Here is a 23,743-nt window from a genome sequence, read left to right on the forward strand (position 1 = left end):
TCTTGGATGTCAGACTAAGGAATCTAAATGTTAATCCATAAGAGATGAAAGAGAGTATAGGTAGTGAACTATAAGAGTACTAATTGGAAAAGATGAGGCAAGAATATATAGACTAGATCTCAAATGTAAGTACAAATTACAGATGCCTTTATTACAATAGTGTAACAATTTATCCCTCCCTTTATAATCTTGACACATTGATAGTTGTCATGATGTTATTAACCATCACCACTATCCCTCACTAAAGGAAGCTCCTTGTTATTTGCTTGCTGTGAAAGAACACACAGATTAATGCTGTCCTAATAGGATGATTGAGGGCTGTTTGCAGAGAAAGGTTGTTTTTGTTTTTTACCATGGATCTGCACAGAATAGTTCTACAAGTTATAGAACAAGGTGACAATTTCAATATACAGATATATGACATGATGTTAAAAATGCTTTATTTTCATATATGTTTTGTGATACCAAATGTTTGGGGACAATTAGCATGAATATTATTGTATTTGTAATTTAATTTAGAGTGTTTAAAACAAAAAAGTCTAGATCAGAGAGCATATTAATAAACTGTTGAAAGCCAATAATATTTTATATTTCAGTTCTTTGAAATATTATTTTAGTGCTTTTTGTCTTAGTCATTGTTTTCCTTCATCAAAATATTCAACCAAAATTGTTCATAAAAAGTAAAACTAAAATAGGAAATTCCTTTTCCTATTTTAAGAAAAGGAATCTTACTCATTATTATATAATTATATAAAAATATAAATCTGATGACTTATATACAAATAATATTTTAAATTGTGGGTTTTTTACTTTTTCTTGTCTTATTTCAGTTTGTATATATGCCTTAGAATGTAAAAGTTAGAGTATGAAGTCATATTCTATTGTTTCTCGATTTATTTTATGTCAAAGGTTCAAGTTTATTTCATACCTAAGGAAGGTATTTTCTCATTAGGAGTTTGACAATAACATATAGGAACAGATGTTACTGTCTCTCTCTTACTCTCTCCCTTTTACTCTCTAAAGTCAATAACATAAACATTTTTTTTTAAATGTAGGCTCTAAAAACAAAGAGGTCAATTTTAAATACAAGCTGTTGCACAGAAAAATTTAATATTGAAATGGGAGGAAATTACAATAGAAAGTAGATTATGGTATGTCCGGAAAAATTGTCAAGAAAAATGTCAAGCTAAGTTAGAAATAAGAAAATGGAGCTGATGCCTGCAATGAGCTCATTTTTATGTAATATGCCAGCAGTCTGCCCACACTGATAGCTATATTAATAAGAATCCAGGACAGAAATACATGGAAAATAATCTTATCTCAGTCTAAAAAAAGAATAAAATAGATGGAGTGTTATAATATAAAACTATGTGTTTCAATATGCTTGCAAATAATTCACAGGAACCAAAGTAAGTTGTTTCTATGGTTTCCTTATGTAAAAGCTATGAATGAAAGGAAGGATAAGGAACAAAGTTCACTCTGAAATTATTTTTCTTATAATCATTAGGTTCCACTTATGTTGAAATCTTACACATAAACCAAATAGATTTTTGGATGAAGTGTGTAATTTTAAATGCTTTTGATAAGTCAGGAACTGTTTGATTTTTAATATGAACTGCAAGTTACTAACTATTCCTTGATAGTTTATTACAAAGAAATACAAAGTTCAAGAGCATTACTGGGTAAAATGTTTACTTCATAATTCTAAGAAAATGAAAAAGAAAATGACCCTTATTTATCTGAGCCCATATACTAGTCAACTTAGAAGAAAAATAAATGACCATTAGTGGGATAGATACTGCTGCTATATGATGGTATTGAATTGAACTCTTTAACTCCTATGTTAAAGGAGTTATGTAGCCAAATTGATTATATGTCCAGCTTTCTACTATCACCATTTTAATGACTTTTTAAAAACAAATTCAAATAGTTTAAGGAGAGCAAAAGAATAAAATTGATCATTGGACAAACATACTCAGTCTTTGGGACCTAAGTCTCAAATTCATCGTTGTGCAAAATTGTCTATCTCCAGTCACTAGTTGGCTGCGGTGCTGATTCCGAACATGTCCATACTGAAACAGTGGAACAGCCAGCTCCAGTCCTCAACTGCTAAAATTTATCTTTGTTGAGATGATTGCAAGAACTTTTCTCATTTTGTGTATGTACTGCAAAAGCCACTTGAAATTACTCATAAATATTTAATTTAAGAGCTCCTGAGGATTCAGTGGGTTATCATTTGCAGGTACTTGTGAAATGTGAGGGCAAAGATAAACTTTCTGAAATAATCAGGTTAGTTTCAGGTGGTCTCTGTTTTCCTTCCAGAGTAAGGGTTCTTCTTATTCACTCTCTCAGATGTCCAGAACCCTAATCTGCAGTCCTGCTACCCAAAGAAGACTTAACTTAAGCCTGACACACGTGGAAGGGTCTGGTGACACAACATTTCTTCCTACTCACCTGAAATTTAATAATTCTATAATCTATTCCTTCAGGACATTACAAGGTGACAGAAATGTATTGACAATCAGTTGGAGCAAATGAGTTAATAGATCCAGTGACCTGTTATTCCAACTGGAGTAAAGTATTCCAGCTGGAGTGATCAGTGAAAGGTTCGTAAAGAAAGGGGGATCTGATCTGAACCTAGGAGGATAAAAAGAACTACAGCAGCCCGGAAGGGAAGATGACATCTCAGAATGAGTACAAACGTCATATTGGTCAAACAGCATCCAAATGAAATTGTTAGCTTTTCAACTAATGTTTTAAGTCCAAACAATGATTGTTTTAATATGTGTAGGTATATAAGTAGGCAAACAGATATAAATTAATAACAGGGTCTAACTTTAAGAATGAAATAGTGCATGAGATTTTTTTTTGGTTTGGTTGTCTGATTTTCCACTTATATAATTAAAAAATCTAGTATAATAAGTCTAAAGTTATCTTATTTAATGAATTATCAAGGGAAAGAAAAAGATATAGGGTTGCCACTCTAAAACAACATCACTTACATTGGAATAGAAAAAAAGTACATTCTAGTATCACATTAAACAGAACCTCACGTGGCCAGGTTACAATGAAAAACTTGATTATAATTACTTTCATGAGGAAGATAAAAATAAAATAGCAAGAGTATGATATGATGTAGCTTATTTGTAGAAAAAATATTATTAATATAGTAGATTGACCTTGGATAGACAACTTATGTTTAAATTTCACACCTACTGACTTACTACTTCCTTTGACCATGTGAAGCTCACCTATCACCTTCTTTCTGCAAAATGAAGGTAATAATATTCATCTCACAGCATTTCTGAGGACATATAAGTTTTCAAACTATAAGACTATAAAAGGTAAGATACATCACTATTGACCTTCTGAAATTTTCCTTCCAGTTAATTTTTAAATTGTTTTATTTGTAACATAGAGGTATTTTGTCTTTAAGATCCTAAATTTGCCTGACCAGGCGGTGGCGCAGTGGATAGAGCGTCGGACTGGGATGTGGAAGGACCCAGGTTCGAGACCCCGAGGTCACCAGCTTGAGCATGGGCTCATCTGGCTTGAGCAAAGAGCTCACCAGCATGGACCCAAGGTCGCTGGCTCCAGCAGGGGGTTACTCGGTCTGCTGAAGGCCCGCGGTCAAGGCACATGTGAGAAAGCAATCAATGAACAACTAAGAAGTCGCAACGCGCAACGAGAAACTGATGATTGATGCTTCTCATCTCTCTTCGTTCCTGTCTGTCTGTCCCTGTCTATCTCTGCCTCTGTAAAAAAAAAAAAAAAAAAAAATCCTAAATTTACCTCAAAATATATTTTTAATATGTTCCTTCTGTTGGAACTGTCCATATAAACAGTCAAAACAGTACAGCTGGTGTTGGCCTTGACTCCAACTATGGCTGTGAACCATAGAGTTATGGCATTAAAATATATTTGACTGTCTCCAGGACCTTGAGCAAAAAGTGTCCTTTATTGGCTTAGTGAAGCAGGAATTCTGGGTTATTCACCAAGTAAAATGACCTGTGGTAAAATTTGAGATGAGCCATTTTAGTTAAATCATTCAATAGATTTTTCTTCACTGAAATGTGATGGTGAGTAGGTCTCTGGCATTATTTCTTAAAAATCTTTTAATCGTTGGGGGAAGTGGACAGTGCTTAATATCCAGGAAAGAAGAGTGGATAATCCTTGGAGTGCTTTGAAAAGCAAACCGAGTCTGAGTCTGTCCTGCTTGACCTAATGCCTCTGAATGCATGGAAAAATTACTTTCAATAAGAAATTACCAATGGCAAATCAGCAAGGTTTTTGTATTCAGCTTTAGAACCCTCAGCCGAATATAATATAAAGGAGAAAATAGAAAAGAAATAATAAAGCAGTAGTATCAACCATAATCTAACACAATTATTTTTCTTTGCTCTGTTTATTTCTTTCTTTTAATTAAATCTCAGCTGTAGTACAGTTAACAAGTTGTGCAATAAAGTTTCCATAGACTATAAAAGAAATGACTGAGTGACTTTAAACAAGAAATACAAATGATGTGCATATTGTGATGATATATATGAGCTCTTCATGAAAAGACCTCATGTGCCTTATCATTATTACTTGAAAGCTAACAGGTAAATTACAGGATACAAATTAAAAGTCATACCAAACCAATTATAAAAAGTATATCTTGCCTAGTCAATCATCCATTATAATTAAGTCTGCCTATCTCTTATACAAACCAGAATAGGGCAAGAGCAGATCCACTATAAATAGTGTTGTTAGCATACACCATCTTGCTTGATTCTAGCAGCGGAATTAGTGCTGGAGTTACCATGATTTGTGCTTCACGGGACTGGACATTAAAGCTCAGAGATTAACCATCATGCCTTGTTCATTAATTTTAAAGTTAGGACTCTTAGTTCTACACAAAACCACCTCCCAATGTTAAAGTCATGGAAAAGCAGTTTGGAAGTTACTATATGATTTTGGACTGAAGCAGTAGTGTCCTAGACTAAACTGCCAATAAAAATATAGAAGAGTAGATTCAACCTCTATAATAGAATTAGTAGAAAAGACATTGATAGATTTGAGAAATAAGAAAAAGAGGAGTCAGAGGTGATCCCAAGATTGTGTGATTAAACAATTAAAGGAATGAGAATATCAATAACATAAAAGCTGAGGTCAAGAGTTAAAACACTGATTTCAAATTAGAAAACACATTTCAGTTAAACATTGACTTTCAGGTGGAAAGGAGAAATTCACTTTCTATATAATTATAATACTTCTCATACTCATGAATTATGAAAATGGGCATATGAAACCCACCCAAATGAGAAACTAGCCTTAAAACAATTAATAATTAATAAATTTAACTTGTATTTTAAATATACTTCTGATTTAAAATATAATTTAATAAATCTCATCACTTGAATCCATGCGAGTAATATCAATGTTTTTATTTGTGATTTTTCAAATTATTTAATTAGTTTTTGATCTATTGGTCTTAAATTCAAAGGGTTAGAAATTTATATTACTGTTATTATTAGTTTTATTATGTTTATAACCCAAATCACAAAACTTTCCTAGATATTTTTAATGTCCTAGACTTATTGTAACTCAGGTCACTTAATGGAAGTAGATTTTATTATACTGAGAGCTAACCTGTGATGTTTTTACACATAGTTGGGTATTTGAATTATATATACATGTGTACATGTGTTTGTGCATATAGATATGTGTATATGTTTTCTAATAGTCTGTTTCTTCATTAGACAAGGAAAACACAAAATAATGTTTCATTGAGAGAAATTATTCCAAAAACTGGATTCCAAATAATTGTTGTTCTTATTCTTCTATTTTGTGTAGTCAGTTCTATTTTTACAAGCAGATCAATATGTATTTACATGTAAAGAGTGAGATTCTGAAAATTGTTTCCCATAATGATGGAATGAAATGTTCTCAGACAATGAAAAATAGAAAGGTTACAAATTTCCTAGATTTTCTTAGTTTTCTCAGTACATTTTCCTCAGCATTATTGCCAAGGTTGAACTGTAATTATATTCTAACCAGACTGTCAATTTATCTCACTTTGATGATGCAGATTTTGGCAATTTATTTCATAAACAGCTTTGTTAAGCACTATAATTGTCTTTATATCAAATTACCCTAAGTGATACAAAGTCATTGAGTTAACTTCAAAGACATTACACCCATAGTACAAAGAAGACTCATAGGTACAAATGTAACATTTTTCAGCATGTGTTCCGTGCCCCTAGACCATGAGGAAAGATCTGAAAGGGACAGAGCATGGAGAAGGAAGAGACAGCAAACAGACTGGGAGGGAAGAGATCATTCTGAGGTCCCTAACCTTCCCAGCTGGGACATTTGCTCTAGGACGTTCCTCTCCCTCCACCTCAGACTTTCAAGGTTCCTTCTGAGCTCCACATAGACCATTTCTCTAAATTATCAGGGACAACATGTTCCATCTGGTCAGGGTACTTGTATTTTAGAAGATAGCATAGGCCATAGAGAACAATTTACGAATTTGACCCCAAAGGCATGGAAAGTAAAGGCAAAAATAAATGAATGGGACTATACCAAACTAAAAAAGCTTTTGCACAGCAAAAGACACTGAGAACAAAACAAATAGGCAGCCAATGAAATGAGAGATGATATTTGCAAACAACAGCTCTGATAAGGGGTTAATATCCAAAATATATAAAGAACTCACCAATCTCAGCAACAAACAAATCCAATTAAAAAATGGGGAGAATATCTGAAAAGACACTTCTCCCAAGAGGACATACAAATGGCCAACAGATATATGAAAAAATGCCCATCTTCACTAGATATTTGAGAAATGCAAATCAAAACTACAAAGAGATAGCATCTCACACCTGTTAGATTGGGTATTATCAACAAGTCAGGTAATAACAAGTATTGGAGAGGCTGTGTAGAAAAAGGAACCTTCATTCACTACTGGTGGGAATGCAAATTAGTACAACCATTATGAAAGAAAGTATGGTGGTTCTTCAAAAAACTAAGATGAGAACTGCCATATGACCCTGTAATCCTTCTACCCCCAAAATTGAAAATCACTGGTACGTAAAGACACATGCACCCCCATGTTCACCACAGCATTATTCACAGTGGCCAAGACATGGAAACAACAAAAGTGTCCCTTGATAGGGAATTGGATTAAAAAAAGATGTGGTATTATATACAATGGAATACAACTCAGCCATAAAAATTATGACATAGTGCCATTTACAACAGGAATGGAACTTGAGAACATTATACTGAGTGAAATAAGTAAATCAGAGAAAGCTAAGAACTGTATTATTTCACACATAAGTGGGATATAAAACTGAGACTCGTGGACATAGATAAAAGTGGTGGAGCAGGTGGGGGAAGAACATAAAGAGGGACAGATATAAGGTGATGGAAAATAATTTGACTTTGGGTGATAGATATACAACATAATCAACAGTTCAAATGCTATAGAAATGTTTACGTGAAACTCATGTACTCTTATGGATCAATATCACCCTGTTAAATTTAATTTTCTAATGAAAATTTTTAAAAATAATTTTTTTAAAAATTAGGTTTTTCTGATATTCCTTAGAAATCCTTACCAGTTGACACTTGAATAGTCTTAAACATTGTTATTTCTCTGTTTTGCACTGTCTTTAATACTGAGAAGGCAAAATAAAAGCTGAACAATCAACAGAAATTATGGATCAGAATAAATTACAATCTCATTCCCAGAAAAGATGAGAAACATGGAATGAAACAAAACTGTCTGGACTATGTTTCTAGTGCAGCTCTTACTTAAATACATTTGATTGGAGGTCCCTGGGAGTGACAAGCGTCTCCAGGCCTGGGTTGATGATGTCTTACCCATCCTCAAGTATTCCAGGAAAATTTTAGTGTAATCTCTAGAGTCTAGAGCTTGCACTCAAGATACCCATTACCTTTTTTTTAAGGATATTTTTTTATTATTATTAATTTTAATGGGGTGACATTAATAAATCAGGGTACATATGTTCAGAGAAAACTACCCACTACCTTTTGATCACAAATAATATATTTATTTATTTTGTTACATAGAAGATCCCCATGAAAATAGATTATGTGCATATGAATGCTCTAATATCAAAAATACTGCTCCACTTTAACATTATTGACCTTTCAAACTTCCCATCACCAGAAATTCCTAGAGCCTTTGTTTTTTGATCAACTCAGTCTGAGTCTAGCAATATTTTCTAGCTATCATTCAATGTCTGAGGATTATAAATGCAGAGGTTTTTAAACTTCACTGGTTAACTTAGTGTCAGAGTCCTAAAATGCAAGCTTCATTTAGAAACTCGTATGTATAAACTGTAGATATTTTTCAGTTTGTAGAGCTGAATACCATAATCAATTGGAAAGCCCAGGTCTTTATACTGACTGGACTCATTATCATGGTGCTTTTTGCTTTATTCCTCATTTCTAAGAATATTTGGAGCGCAAAGTGTCAAAGAGAAAGTTAATTTCACAGCCCAAAATTGGGCTGTGATAGAAAATTCAATAAATATGATGATCTCAAAACTATTCTACGTTTTAGTTCTGGTCCTAATTTTTAGATGTACAACAAGGTTGTAAATGATGCCAAAACTTCTGGGTACTTACCCAAATCTTCACTAAGCTCTAGGCCTCTTTTGGTTCACTCATGTTTAACAGGCATCAATCAGGTCCATTAAATTTAATTGTAACCATATTGTCTCTGCTTAACCATACATGGAAAAGAATGATGCCAAAAACTTTGCTATTTGGAAGGCCTGGTCTAGGCTGGCTTTTTACTGGAAAATTGTGTACAGTTCTGGGTTGTAAAGGCCAACAGACAAGGAGAATTTAGAGACATTTCATTAAAGCCTGAAAACATTCATCCAGAAAAGGAAATCATAAAGAATATTTTTAATGTATTTAGAAAGGTGAGTAAATAAGCTCTTATTGAACGGAGTAAACAAAGAGAATAAAGTGTGGCATTACTCAGGTTGGTAAGAAACTGCGTTTTCTAACATCTAAAACTATTGGATCTGGGTTGAAAACTATAAATCCTTCTCTGAGATATATAAAATGGAGTGAGTTTCTGGGACTTGGGTTGATTTTTGTATCTTTCATGAAGTTGTATGGTTAGATAAAGTATTTTCTGAAGTTCTTTTACACTTCTTGATTTCTAATACTGGTAATCAAATATATAGTTCCTCATATGTCTACGTAAAGACAAGTATGTTTAAGCAACTCTAGAAATGTGATGGAAAAAATTGCAGAAAGTGGTATTGTCATTTATTTCTAAATAGAGAAGGTGTATGTGAAGTCATCCCTCTAAATAAAAATATAGAAGCCAAACAGTTAACTACAGATTATACAAGAGGAAAAGTAAAGAGTATAAGAATAGACAATGAGATTCTACTGTAATAGCCTCCAAGAGCTTATCATAAATTGAGTCTTACCAGAAAATGAACTGAAAATAAAGCAAAAATAAGCAGTGTTCTACACGGTCACTCACATGGTTAGCCCCAGAAAACATTTTTAAAAGATGAAAGTTTTCTTTTGTGTTTCTCTACCTCCACATCTCAAGTGTCCAGTATGTTTTTACTGCCTCTGGCTGTTTGAAGTTATTCCTAGGAACAAACACATAGTTCTTGCCTTCTCCACCCTAAACACACATCCTTTGCTATGAAGTTTTTTTAGGTCTGATGTCTTTAATTCAAAATGTTTAGTTCTGTTTCCCATCATTTTGAGTTAAATTGACTAATCTATGCCAGGGAGTGATATATCCTGAACAAGTTACTTAGGTATCTGTTTCTGTAGCGTTTCTACTGCTGAGCATTCTAGGCTGCTGGTTAGAAAGGGATTGATGGGACATTTGGCTGCCCCTGGAATCCCACCAATCAGCTGCCTGCCTCATCTTTGTGTTCTGACCAGCATAGATGAACTAGCAAACATTCTGAATTTCTGTGCTGAAATATCTTTCTCCTCTATCACATATAAACAGAATGCATATTTATGTCTAAGTTTAAAATTAAATTATTCTTTCAAATATTATTTTATAATTGACTATTTCTGCAAACTCTTGAAAGGGTTAAAAAAAATAAGCTATGTATAACTTATTTAACAGTGATTGCAATGCACCGATATAATTATATGAATTAAAAGGGTTTGTTAATTACATCTCTGTATGGAAAATTTCACTTCCTTAGCTTCATTAATTGAAAAAAAAAAAGGTGTTTTTTTTTTCAGAGATTTTAAACAACATTAAAGATAGGTGATTCCAAGAACACTTACTTGTTTCCTGGGCAATTTCAATAAATTAGAGATGTGTTTAGCTTGCCAGGATCTAAAGCTGCAATCAATTTTTATTGTCAAAGAACACATTGCATTTGAAAGCTGGAAAAAGCAATTGCATTAAAAAGGCCTTTTAACACTTAACAAGAGTTTTTTATTGTTGCTGTTATCTATCTTGTTGTGTTTGATAGAGTATTCAGATAATATTTGGAACATAAAGAATTGTTGGATAGGGCAGAAACATTTAGTACAAATGATATTTTGAAGAATCTGTTTTACTTTTTTATATCTTAACTATTAAATATCCTGTGTATTCCAGAACATATAAGCTAATAACACTCAATATCTGGTGCACTTTGCAATTTTTAAAGTGTGTTTACATTAATTCTTTCAATCATTACAACAACTAGGTGAAGTAGAAAAGATGGAATTTATAATCTCTATTTTATAAATAACAAAATAAAGCTTGGAGTTATTGTTCCTTATCCAATAACACATGGCTATAAAAACCAGTAGCTAGGGTTGGTTAAATTTAGTATGGTGCTCTTTTGCTGCTGTTTGTTTGTTATATCCTTAGATTTATTTCCTTGGTAATCATAGTTCTAGATCATTTTTACTGAAAAAAAATTATATGAACATTTGGGCTTTTTACTGGAAGAACCACACTAGTCCACAAATCTGATTGCCATACACACTGCTATACACAGACAAAGCTGACCAGTCCCTTGTAAACTATCCTGATTTCCAAAAGGAAGAAGAAGATGCAGGGAGATATTCTAAAACCACATAGTTCTCTGTGAGAAGCTATTTGCATCCAAGTTCTTCCCAAAGGTGCTTTAAAAATAGAAAATGACAGAGTCAATAAGGGAAATAGCACAAGGCCATCTAGCGATTAGAAAGTCTGGTAAGAAAAGGTTTCTAGAGAAAATCTAAATTTTGTTCACAAGAATATTAAAATATCATATAATTCCTAATCTAATAAGATAAGTGGTCTAGGAAAAGGACTTATTTAAAGTTTGGGTTTGCTTGTGAATAGGACTTCAATATCTAATCACATTTACAGAGCTTTCACTATGTAATGCTAACTGAAATTTGCAGGGCCAGGATCATGCCATAGGACATGCAGGGGCTCTAGAATCAGAACTATCTCTGTTTGTGTATGCAATCTGTCACTTCTAGTGGAAGAACTTTTGCAAAAATGACTTCACCTCTCTGATATTCACTTTTCACATCTCTAAATGCCAAATATTTTGCATTCAGAAGCAATAGTTACTAGTTTGGGAGCTCTAATGAGAGTCATATGGGATTAAAGAACTTTCACTATGTTTGAACTGTAATGTCTACAGAATTCTGAAAACTGCTCTTTAATTGTCAGAGAACACCTAGAAATCAAGTTGGGCAATCCTTTTCAAGGTTGGCATAGGGAGGTAAGTTCCAGGACATTGGGGGAAAGTCTACCACTATGAGCAAGGACAGTAATGAAAAGTATCTATAAAATTATCTCAAATTTAAGATTTCATTATTATATTTTCTTATATTTATTTGTAAACTATATGTCCATACCATTTACATCTCTTAATCAGCCAAATAAAAATTAATATTTTTAAATGAGATAATATATTTTGAAATGATTTTAAAAATGTTACAGCCTTTTAAAGATATAAGATAAAATTTTAATTCTTGGTTTTCAACTGGAATTAAATTTGCTTATTTTCTTTCTATCAGATAAACACTTTCCTATATTTGAGGTCAATTATAAATATTCTACTAAAATTTTCTTTTCTTTTTTTATGTATGTTTCTCTAATAAGAAATAAATCTGAAAAAGTCAGATTATTTTGCCCTAGTATTCTTAAAATGGCTCATTTACTACAGCCCATACTTAGACTTGTAGTTCCACTCTTTAGACTCCTTTTGCATACCCTTATTGTTTATACCTACAAAAATCCAATACCAAGTCCTGCCTGGTTATAAATTGATACCATAACCTTTGATGTCTTATTTTACTTTTATCTAGAAACAGCACTTAAATGAAAGATTAAAATTACCTCCATTCAATAAGTAAATAATGTCTGCCTATTGCAGATTATAGTCTTTTATCAGGAATAATAATCAGCTTTACTTTTTACAGGAAATGGAAAACAAAACCTCAACAAATGGATGCAGTCCCTCAGAATGGCTCTCAAATGGAAAATGATGAAAATTGATCTAGTTACTTGTCAATTGCATTATTCAGAGATGACATCAGCAGCAAAGCTATAGCCAATGCTGGGCTCATTGCTCGTCCCATGACAACGTTTTATAAATAAAAAACCTATTCTGTAAAGATATAAGCATATCAAGAGCTGTAATTTGAGCTTTGAAACCTAATTAAACAACTTCCCCCCAGCCTTATGAGTACGCACTGAACCAAACACCTGAACACCTGACAGCAAATGCTAGCAGAACATTTATTTCATAGCATATCAGCACCAGTGTGTCATTTTAGAGGAAAAGCAAGCAGACTGTTGGCTTAGACAGGTCTTATAATATTTATTTCTGGTTTTGTTTATGATCCATTGTATAGACTAATTTGTTAAATTAATGCTAATTGAATTCGGGAATTGAAATATTTTGGCAATGATATGCTCTTCGATGCTCTCCTAACAATTCCGTCCCATCAGTGTGAAACACAAGATGCTTCTTTACCTGGGGGGTTATGTTCATTGAGAATCACAAGTGATGCCGGTGTGGGTCTCCTTTTCCTGATCTGTGAACAAAAGCCCAGTTGAGGTCAATGAGAGTTAGACACTGCTCCAGGGTACCCTACCACACACAAAGCTGTCCCATCCTTATCTTTCCCAACATACAATAGCACATATTTGGAGGGCACATGGTAGGTGCTCACTAATTTTATTTTTATATATAGAAAGTCAGAGAGAAGAACTGTCATATATCAGTATAGCCTTTGTTGACCAAAAAGCTACATTTCTACAGAAAAAGAAGTAGTTGTATATAATCAAATGATGCCACCTAAAATTAATATGCATTGAAAGTACTTGGGATGACTTGCTAATTTTAATGGCTCTCTTTGAGCCTCATAATACTGATGATGCTTTCAAGATTCATTACCCTTATTTCTAAATGAGAAAAGTTTTGAAAACTTAAATTTCTATCAAGTTAAATTTATTAGCATGACTTTTTAATTTTAATATTATATGCATTTCTTATTTTTTAGTATAGTATTTAGAATAAATCAACAAACAATAAATATGGCTTTTATGAGAGTATATAATTCATTTAAAACTGGTATGTTTGGTGTGGAATTTTTTCTTAAGAGTTATAGGGGCATATTATTTTTTAGAATTTTTAATGTATTCTTGATTTTTTAAACATGTAAGTAAATTCATAAACTGTATGTTAGTAGGATACTAAATAAATTTACCAGACATTTTGTCCAACTTGAACCAATACCCCATTCAACATAAATACATGTTCAAGGTTGTATTTATCTGTCCTGAATCTGGGTGAATCTACTTCAGATTATCAAAACATCTAAAAAACTATGAGTCTCAGATTTAATAATTATTTTTAAAACTTGGTATATAATATTTAGAAAAAAATCACGGATAATTTAGGTTTTAAGAAATTAATGAATTAGATTGATGACCCTGTACATTTCTTTGCTATTACCTCTTTACTGTTATAATATAACCATAAATGATCTTTTAAGTGGTTCCACTGCACTGAGAGTCTAAATAAATCTGTTATCTGAAAGGTAATAAAGATGGAAATCAATCACACATGAGAGAGACAGAGAGAAGGAGAGGTACAAATATATAGACACATGGAAAAGGAACCCAGGAAATGTTAAAATACTATTTTTAATATCGGATAAATGTTCCTTAAATTATACATATACCTAAAAATCTTAATTATCATATATTACATATACTTATAATTACTGCTCTGGATACACAATGAAAAACATTTAAATGGAATGTTAAGTCTATAATCTAAAATTATTCTATGATTTGATGCTTCCATTGTTAAATAAATCTTTTTATTTTAAAATAATGAAATGAAAAATTGTTAATTTTAAAATTCTTTTGAAGTTTCTCTAAATGTTGAACCTGTTATTTTAATAAGCAAAAACAGATTTTTGGGTCCAAATCTGAATTGCTAATCTTACCATTATTCATTCACAGGTGCTAATTTTGTATCACATGAAGTGCCGCATTTTAATGAACAGTTTCCCCAGTGCAACTCAAAGGAAATCAAGTGCGTAAGGAAATCAATTTATTTCTCATTCTCATATTCTGGAAAACCACAAAGGTAGGCTAATTCAAGAGGTAGAGAAGCCTTCAATTAATAACAAGAATGTATGTCCGTGTTACTTCATATCCAATAACTGATTCCCACCCAATTCCACTTACCTGCTCTGCTGCTTCGGGAGCAATCTGACTCTGGAATAAAGGCACAGCAAATTGTATCTTTTTGGGACTGTTGGGCTCCATGGTAATGGTGAGAATTAGTTAGAGACAGACGTGAAGAGCTCAGTAAGACTAACCCCAGGTGGTGTCTGGTATGTGTTTCCTCAGGCGCACTCCACCCAGCCACATAGAGCGCTTCGTAATAAATAGCTGTTATTCCAGAGTGAGCAAGTGAAGATGCTGAGGTCTGAGTAACTCCCTCTTCAATTTCCACAGTGATGTCTAGCTTGACTGTTCCCTCACCAATCCCTTGAATCTTCTTAGCACAATACAGAAAAGAGTGATAAGTTAATTTTGTGCCTCTTCACTAATACACATACCAAACATTCACTTAGCAGCTAATTGCAAATGCAGTGCTAGCCGTTGAAAGATTCACTGCCCTGGGATTTAAAAGAAAGGCTCTATCCACCGTACATTACTAATCGGCTGCTCAAAAGTGCAACGTAAGCTCCCTCTGAGTATTGCAGGGATGGGCCATTCATTATTGATGAACATAAAGCAGGAAGTTTTTAGAGTTGGGGGCAGGGTTGAGAATGGAGTCATTTTATTTCTCTTGCAGCAACTTATATTTCAGACACCCTTGCTATTTTATATTCAGCCACCAAGTAGATGAATGGCCACAGAGGGTAAGCCACAACCTATAATATCTGCTATATCTGGTTAATTGAGAATGATCAGAGTAGGGAGAGCACCTGTGGTGTACTGAACACAGAATTGCCACCAGCTGAAAAGATCTTAGTTCAAGTTCCATCTCATCTATAACAAGTTCTGTGGCCTCAAGCAAATCACAGGCTGTGTCTAGGCCTCCATATCATCATCAGAAAAACACGAGACCGGACTCAATGACCTTTAAGGTCCTGTTCTGTTTCAACACTCTGTAATTGTAGTTCACAGTTTTCATTAGAGTGGAAATTATTGAACAGCTAAATTTAGCAATCAGCTTGGAAGTCACGGCTGCTGCAATGACCTCTACTTTATTTTCTGGCGGAGCTGGTTATATCCTTTGATTTGGAAGAATACAGAAGTGCCTAGAAAATATTAGTGCAAATTTAATGGGATCAAATGTTGTGTTTTGTTGCCAATAGTGGGGATATGTATAAAGATAAAAAAATGATTTTAAAGAAAACGAATAAAAGGGGTAATCTTCAGTATGATAGAGGATGATGGTCATATTTATTGGTCAGTGGTGAAGGCAGAGAGAAAGGGGAACCTGCCTGATCCTCACATCCGTGAATGTTAAGGAGAGGCAATAACATAGTCAGAGACCTTTATACCTTTGGCTCCTTTTGTGAAGAAGGCCTGAAAATCAAGCAGCTTTAATGGAGAAAAGAACTAGAGTTTTCTACTTCTTTATTGGAAATACATTGTTTAACGAATATTAGATTTCTTATATGCTTTTGGATTTACATAATAAACTTTAACATTGACTACTATTCCAGTTATAAACAAATGCTTTTTTTTTAATTCTGAATCCATACCAGGAATCCATCTTAATGATTTACGTATGCAACATTCTGTTGAAAGAATATAGAAAGTAATATGCATTATTCAAGTAGATTAATATACTCACTAGGGAAGAAAGCAAATGACGATGAGGATGTGAAAGCACTTTCAGTTAGAAAAGAGTGCTGACCGGCAAGAAATTTTGTAATGGGTTCATTCTTATAGTGTCGAAAAAATTGTAAATTATATTATGTGTAACAGCTTACTTAGAAAGATCTTAAAAGAAAACCTGAATTAATATCATCAATAAGGTTACTTCTCCAAATAATTTTTTTTCAAATTGTATAAAAGGAGCCTAACCAGGTAGTGGCGTACTGGATAGAGCATCGGACTGGGATGTGCAGGACCCAGGTTCGAAACCCCAAGGCTGCTGGCTTGAGCACGGGCTTATCCAGCTTGAGCACAGGCTCACCAGCTTGAGCACAGGATTGCTGGCTTGAGCATGGGATCATAGACATGACCCCATGGTCGTTGGTTTGAGCCCAAAGGTTGCTAGCTTGAAACCCAAGGTTGCTGGCTTGAGCCCAAGGTCGCTGGTTTGAGCAAAGAGTCACTCACTCTGCTGTAGCCCCCCAACCCCCATTCAAGGCACATATGAGAAAGCAATTAATGAACAACTAAGTTGCTGCAAAGAAGAATTGATGCTTCTCATCAATTCTTCTGTCTGTCTGTCCCTCTCTCTGACTCTCTCTGTCTCTATCAAAAAATAAAAATAAATTACATAAAAAGGAAAACAGGAAAGTATTTCTCATGAGGAATTAATTCAAAACTTCATTTCATATAGTAATTAAGAATATGATGCACTTGGTAGCCTTGAGTTCAAACCCTGACTCTGCTACTTATTCAGTTTTTCAACATAGGCAGTAATAGAAATTTCTACTTGTGAGGTTTAGATGAATTAATTTTTTAAAAGAATGTATTACAAGTCTAGCACATGATAACCACTCAGTAAAAGATAGTTATTATTTTTCCTTCAGCTAGACCTTTCAAAAGGCATGAAAAAATATTTTTTAAATCTTAGTCTCTACCTATTTAGAATAATTAGATATCAGGGTAATGGGTGATAAAGTGAAATTCTGTTATATGTATGCATTATAGTATAAATAGTAAAAAAATGATTTTATTAACTAATTGCTCTATTTTGAATAGTTTGACCAGACATAATATATTATAAAAGGATTACCTAGACCCTTTAAGCTTCTTCTTCACCAGGTCAACTTCTGTGTATCCTTCAGAACTCAGATGAGTATTATCCGCTCTAAGAGGTTTTTATAGGTTTTTTTCATACATGTCCTGGGTTTAGACACACCTCTTCTATGTTCCCCAAACACCCAGCATACCTCCACTTAGTACAATAACTATCTATCTGTCTTTTAACAAGTTAGCATTTTGAAATGCCACTTACTCATACAGCAAATATTTGCTGAGTCGACTCCACAGTCTCCTCTGTGCCAGGCCTTTTGCTATGCATTAGAAAAGAGACTGTGTTCAGAAGTGTTTGAGGCGTTTTTAAAGCTAAATTCTTATTCTAAAATCCACTTAAAATGCAACTTTAATTGAAAATAACCTAAAATTTTTAATGTGCTTCTATGGAGAGTATAATTATACTAAATATTAGGTGCACATTTTTCTCCCTGTCACAGATAAGAGTAACAGCTAGCCTTTATTTGACATTTATGTGCCAGGCACTATTATAAATGCTTTACCTGAGTTAATTTATTTAATACTCATAACAACCCTTTGAGATAGATATCCTTAATTTAAAATGAAAAAACTGAGAATCAAAAAGTTTAAGGTATTTGCCCAAGGTCTTCTAGGTAATATATAGCAGACTCACGATTCAAACCCAGGCAATTTTTTCTAGAACCTAAGCTTTTAGTCATAATGGCTACTATAATATAAGGGCCTATAACAAAGTCAATGAAAGGTACCAGAACCTCCACAGTGGTTAAATGTTCAGACCACAGGAGCTCTATGTTAAAAAATATTAAGTTGACATGTTATATCAATAAAAGGGGAGAAAGTAGCATGGTTACAAGATACTAGTAAACAAAAATTCTTACATTTCAAAGTAGCTATCAATATTGAGTAAAAGACTTAGAGTTGGGTATTATGTCTCCAAACTAACTTAAAGTAAGGTAGCTTTTCTTTTCTCTTTCTTTTTTTTTAAATAATGGATTCTATTATTAAAGACTAAAAATGCCTCTAGAACAAGAAATATCTACAGTCTGTCTTCAAGGTAGGTGATACTGTGATTACCCTATAATAATATCTATCTGACCCTATTTTCAACAGCTCCTGAAGACTGCCATACAGGCCATACTCTGCCCCACGGCCAGCTTTTCTGTGGCTTCTTCTACCTTCCCAAAAGCTTTCCTGCCTTCTCTCCTTTTACCCAAATTGGATTCCTCCTCTAATCCCACCACCTTTGAAAGGTACACTCAGATTCTACAGACAAGATGAATCATTCCCTATTTTCCTTTCTTGGTATTTAATTATATATAGTTTTATTTTTTAATTTAGTTATTGATTTTAGAGAGAGATGAAGGATGAGAGACATAGAAACATCAATCTGTTACTGTATGTGCCCTGACCAGGGATTTAACAGGCTGTATGTGCCCTGACCAGGGATTTAACAGGCAACTTCTGTGTATCAGGATGATGCTCTAACCAACCAAGCTATCCAGCTATGGCATTTTATGTTTTTTTATAATATTTTTTTATGTATTCCTTTTACCTCCACCCCTAGGCTGAAAATCCTTTCTGTTCTATCTTAAACGTAAAAAGAACAAGCAAGATGTGGGCTACCTAATAGCTACTAAATATCTCTATTTTGGTTTCATCTCTCTGATTTTGTCAGAAATTGTAAGGTGTTTCAATAGACTGAACCCCCCTCCAAACTGCTGCTCATCTTCTTAAGCACCACAACTCACTTTTATTTTAATATTTTAATGGACACTTAAAGTATATTTTATATTCTCATGTCTTGTAAAAAAGTTATATCAAACACATTCTGTCTTTCTACCTTACTTTGTAGCATTTATATAAACATCAATTATTGTACTGTCATAGACAAAGATGCCATTCAAAGCTATTGAAATTTCTTACTACCCCAACTGGCTTTGTATTCCCTCAAACATAGTTCTGATAACTGTTATGTAGTTTTTCTTTATTTGATGATTGCCAGTAATCATTTTTTAATTGTCATTTGGCTTACTCTTTTCAGGTTGCTATAACAAAATACCAGAGGCCAATGACTTATAAACAACAAATTATTTTTCACACATCGGTAATCTGGGAAGTCCAAGATCATGGTGCCAACACATTTGGTGTCTGGTAAGACCTTGGTTCCTAGACAGCCATCTTTTTGCTGTAATCTCACATGGCAGAAGGAGCAATGGATCTCTCTGGAATCTCTTACATAAGGGCACTAATCTCATTCATAAGGGCTCTGCCCTCATGACCTCATCACCTTCCAAAGGCTCCACCTTCTAATACCATCACATTGGGGATTAGGATTACAATTTATATATTTGGGGATGGAGAAAACCATAAGCATTCAGTGTAACATATTCACCTGATATATAAGTGATTTATTTGTGGAAAGAGGAAAGAGAAGGGGGAAAAGAGAGAACAAAAGGAAAGGGAAGGAAAAGAAAGGGGAGGGGAGGGAAGGGAAAGAAAAGGAAAAAAAAGTTTGCTAAGAAAATCAGATTTTTTTTTTTTGCTCTTTAATGTAGCTCTTACTTAAAGCTGTGTTTTAAATATCTTGAGTTTCCAACTCTTGAAAAATATATGACTATATGCAATACTACTTTGTTTAACATTTGGTTAGCTAAGTGCATATCATCAAAAATCATAACAAATATTTATTAAGCCTGCCTACAAATATGTAGGACTAAATTAAATGCTGGCAATACCATAATGGACAAAAACAGACACCATATGATAGTATCTAGATACATGTCAGTTTAAAAGGTTTCTAACCCTAATACAATTGTTTTCAACTTCCTGTGTTCAACACTCCAATGATGGCAGTCATAAATCAGACAAATTTCCTTTCAGCCCTTCTTCAATTCCAGGTATAACTTTATTTTCCCCATTAAAGAAAACTGATCAGAAGTGAAGGAAGAATGACATTGTTATTTGGATTGTGTAAAATAGTCTCAATTATTTTTATGGTAATCGTTAGAGAACTCTAAAACTTTCATTATTAGTATTAACAAGTTATTAGTGAACCACCAATACCTAATTGAAACCAAGAGGTATATCTTTAAAATATGACTGAGTACCACTAATCTAAGGGAAATGAACCACTGTCTCCCAGTACCCATTTAAATTAAATTTCTCCAGAAAAATCATTAACCATATAATATTTTTATTTTTTACTATATTAATTTTTTTCAGAATATCTTCTAAGTTCATCTATGCCATTTTAAATCTTATATTTTTCAAACTCTCAAACTCTATACTTATAAAAAGCCTTCTAAGACTAAGCTTACTAAATTATAATCTTCAATAAAGTCTAAACCCTCACAACCCTTAAGTATAAAAGTATACTTGAAGTCACTATCATACTTAAATGTTGACATCATTGATTCATTTATTAATTTATGCATACCATATCCTTTTAAATTGTTTCTTAATTTTTTGTGACTTCATATTCTTGATCTTCACTAACTCAAACAACTTTGATTTACCCTAGGATCCCCATATCAATTAATGCTGTGTTTATAATGTCTGTTGAACTGAAGAATTACTACTGTGTTATATAAATACTCAGGATTTTTTTTTCCTTCTAACTATGGACATGTTGTTTTGTTTAATCTATAATATTTTTCTGGATCATCACTCAATGATGTTTAATCTTTATTTCTTGGGGAGGTAGGCTCACAAAGAAACTAGAAAACTTTGAAGGGTTTACAGAAAGTTCATATAATCAATAGCTAGAGCAATAAGTTCACATCAGAGAGAGGGAACTGCAGGGACTTGTTGAGCTGGAGCCTTCTTTGAGGGACCTTTGGCACTGTGGGACTTTGTGATGCCACCTTTGGAGAAGTAGTTCATTGGACAGTCCAAGCAGGAGAATGTCATGACTCTGTCTGACTCTATGGAGACAGAATCAATCACAATCTAGTATGGACCAGGAGCCTTTGAAATTTTAGACCATGTGGACTCTTGATAAGATTTTTAACTCAAATCCAGCAAAGGTACAAGAGTAATGGGAAGAAGATGTGAGATTTATTCCTTACCCATCCCTGTTTTCATTTGTTTTGATACCTTTCAATTTTATTCATCCTCATCATTTAATTTTAGGCTTTCTCTGCCTTTTAGTTGAAAGAAAGAATCATTATCTGAAATATAGAAATTGTCATTAGTTAGTACATAAAGTATATTAGTTTATTTAAAGTAAATACTTTCATAAATATTATTCATTCATCCAACGAATATTTACTGAGCATCCCATTCTATGCCAAGCACTGGGATATAAACATGAACTAAATAAAGTCCCAACCTTCAAATAATTTACCATTAAGATAAGAAGGAAGAATCCTAAACAAGTAAGCATCACAGAACTAGAAATGCTATAATAGAAAGTGGTGATAAAAAATAGAAAGGGGAGTGACGTCACGGAAATGGCGCCGTGAGGAGCGTGTCCGACAGCTCTCCCCTAAATCACAACAAATTTATCAACTAGAAACAGAAAAATTTATCCTCGGAGCATTCCGGAGTTCCACAAAAACTGATAGCGAAAGGACTGTTATCACTTGAATCTGAGAGACGAGGGTGTGGAGGAATCGACCACAGGGACGTTCTTTCAAACCGCAAGGAAGTGCGCCTGTGGTGAGTCAGCCCATATACTTGGGAACCGCGAGCCGCCGCGAGCGGCCTGTCGCGAGCCGCCACCGCGAGCCCCCGCGAGTCCCCGCCAGCCACCGCCGCGAGCGGCCACCGCGAACCGCCGCTGCGAGCCGCCGCGAGCAGCCGCAAGCGCGCCCGGTCCGGTTGAGCACCGCTGACGTTCCCAGCGGCCCGCACACTGCGAGTGGGGGTCGCCGGCCACCGGTGCCCGGAGCGCCCCATTTGCGCGCGTGCCTTGGGCATTCCACGCGCCCAGGGCGCCCTGCTGGCCCGCACACCCAGGGGGCTCCATTATCCTGCGCCTGGTGCGGTCCAGCCGCCAGCGGCGGGGCGAGCGGGAGAGGCTTGGGAGATTCTCTCCGTGGGAAGGGCACCTCACCCAGCCATTCAAGCTAACAATCAAGCGTTGGGGGAGGGGCGCACGCAGGCAGCCTAAAATACCTTCGGAAGCACAGCTGCGACCCAATCACTGAAATTAGCTTAACCCATGAAATCTGTGCACCCTCAGTTCTATTTGATAAGATCTCTCTCAGTTCAGCGATCCAAAACAAGAGGCGTGATATTTTTTAGTGCCTCTCGCTAAAGTGGCGGGGGCAACTTCTAATTGATAGACCCTCCATATTCAGGGATAAATGCTAACAAGAAGGACTTGGCAGATAATAAGGTCTATACTACACTAGTCGTAAGCAGAGACTAGTACCTCTTCTTCCCTGCAAAAACAGGCTACAAAGTGTGGAAAGCCTGGGTTGAGAGGTCCAACTAAATGATAGGCGCTGAACAGTCACCTTGACAACAATTGACTCCCACCCCCGCCTGATTACACTGGAGGCCCTGACTCTCAGAGCCTTTCCCAAAGCCTTGCACTGAGTGGGGATAGAGTGGGGATTTCCCAGCTCTTTGAGCCTCTTACTCCCCAGGCAGAAGCAGTTGCAGCCTTATAGCTGGATCACCAGGCTGCTAATTCAGAAAGGGGGGACTAGGAGAGAGAATCCAGGAAAGCAAACTCTCTCATCGTTGGACCCTGCAAACGCCAACAAGCCTTTACTTCCAGCAAGACTAAAGCCAATTATATGACATTGCCATAGAATCCCATCAACTGCAAATCCCTACCTAAGAGTGACACAGGGGCAGAGCCTGGGGTACAGAGTCACCGACCAGGAAGAGGGAGAGAAAAGAAAAAGGAAGAAATTAACCTCTCAAAATCAAGAAAAACCCACAGACTTTACAACTTGATCCACTAATTTTTTTTTGTTGTTGTTGTTGTTTGTTTCTTCTATCTTTTTGCCTTTATATCCTCCACCTCGGTCCTTCTATTCTCTGCCCATCTCATGCTTCCCCTTTCTTGAACTACACTACCCATGAGTGTTGCATTTTATTTTTCTTCTTCATCCTCACCCTCCTTTAAGGTTATACTCCAAAACACTTAACTCTCACTCTCTCCTCTTTTGTTTTTTTGTTTTTTTTGTCTTGCTTTCTTTTGTTTTTTTCTCCTCCTATTTTATTTCTTCCTTCGTTTTTCTCTTTTTCTTATTTTTTTCTTTCTATTCGTTTTTTCTTTTCTCACTTTACTTTCATCCCATATAATCCTCAATCACGAACAAATAAGTT

The 23,743-nt window shown here is 34.7% G+C and overlaps 1 protein-coding gene across 1 annotated transcript in view; it reads right to left on the minus strand.

Moving 5' to 3' along the window:
* The window catches only part of PPP1R1C (protein phosphatase 1 regulatory inhibitor subunit 1C), a 148,006-nt gene extending 133,212 nt beyond the window's left edge, over positions 1–14,794 (minus strand). Inside the window, exons 1-2 of the mRNA XM_066278698.1 lie at positions 14,714–14,794; positions 12,987–13,047 (exon numbers count right to left, since the gene is read on the minus strand). Coding sequence (XP_066134795.1) covers positions 12,987–13,047; positions 14,714–14,794 — 142 coding nt within the window. The remainder of the gene's footprint in view (positions 1–12,986; positions 13,048–14,713) is intronic.
* Between the last annotated feature and the right edge of the window lie 8,949 nt (positions 14,795–23,743).

This window comes from Saccopteryx bilineata, chromosome 5 (genome assembly GCF_036850765.1).
Source record: "Saccopteryx bilineata isolate mSacBil1 chromosome 5, mSacBil1_pri_phased_curated, whole genome shotgun sequence".
In the NCBI taxonomy this organism is placed as follows: Eukaryota; Metazoa; Chordata; class Mammalia; order Chiroptera; family Emballonuridae; genus Saccopteryx; species Saccopteryx bilineata.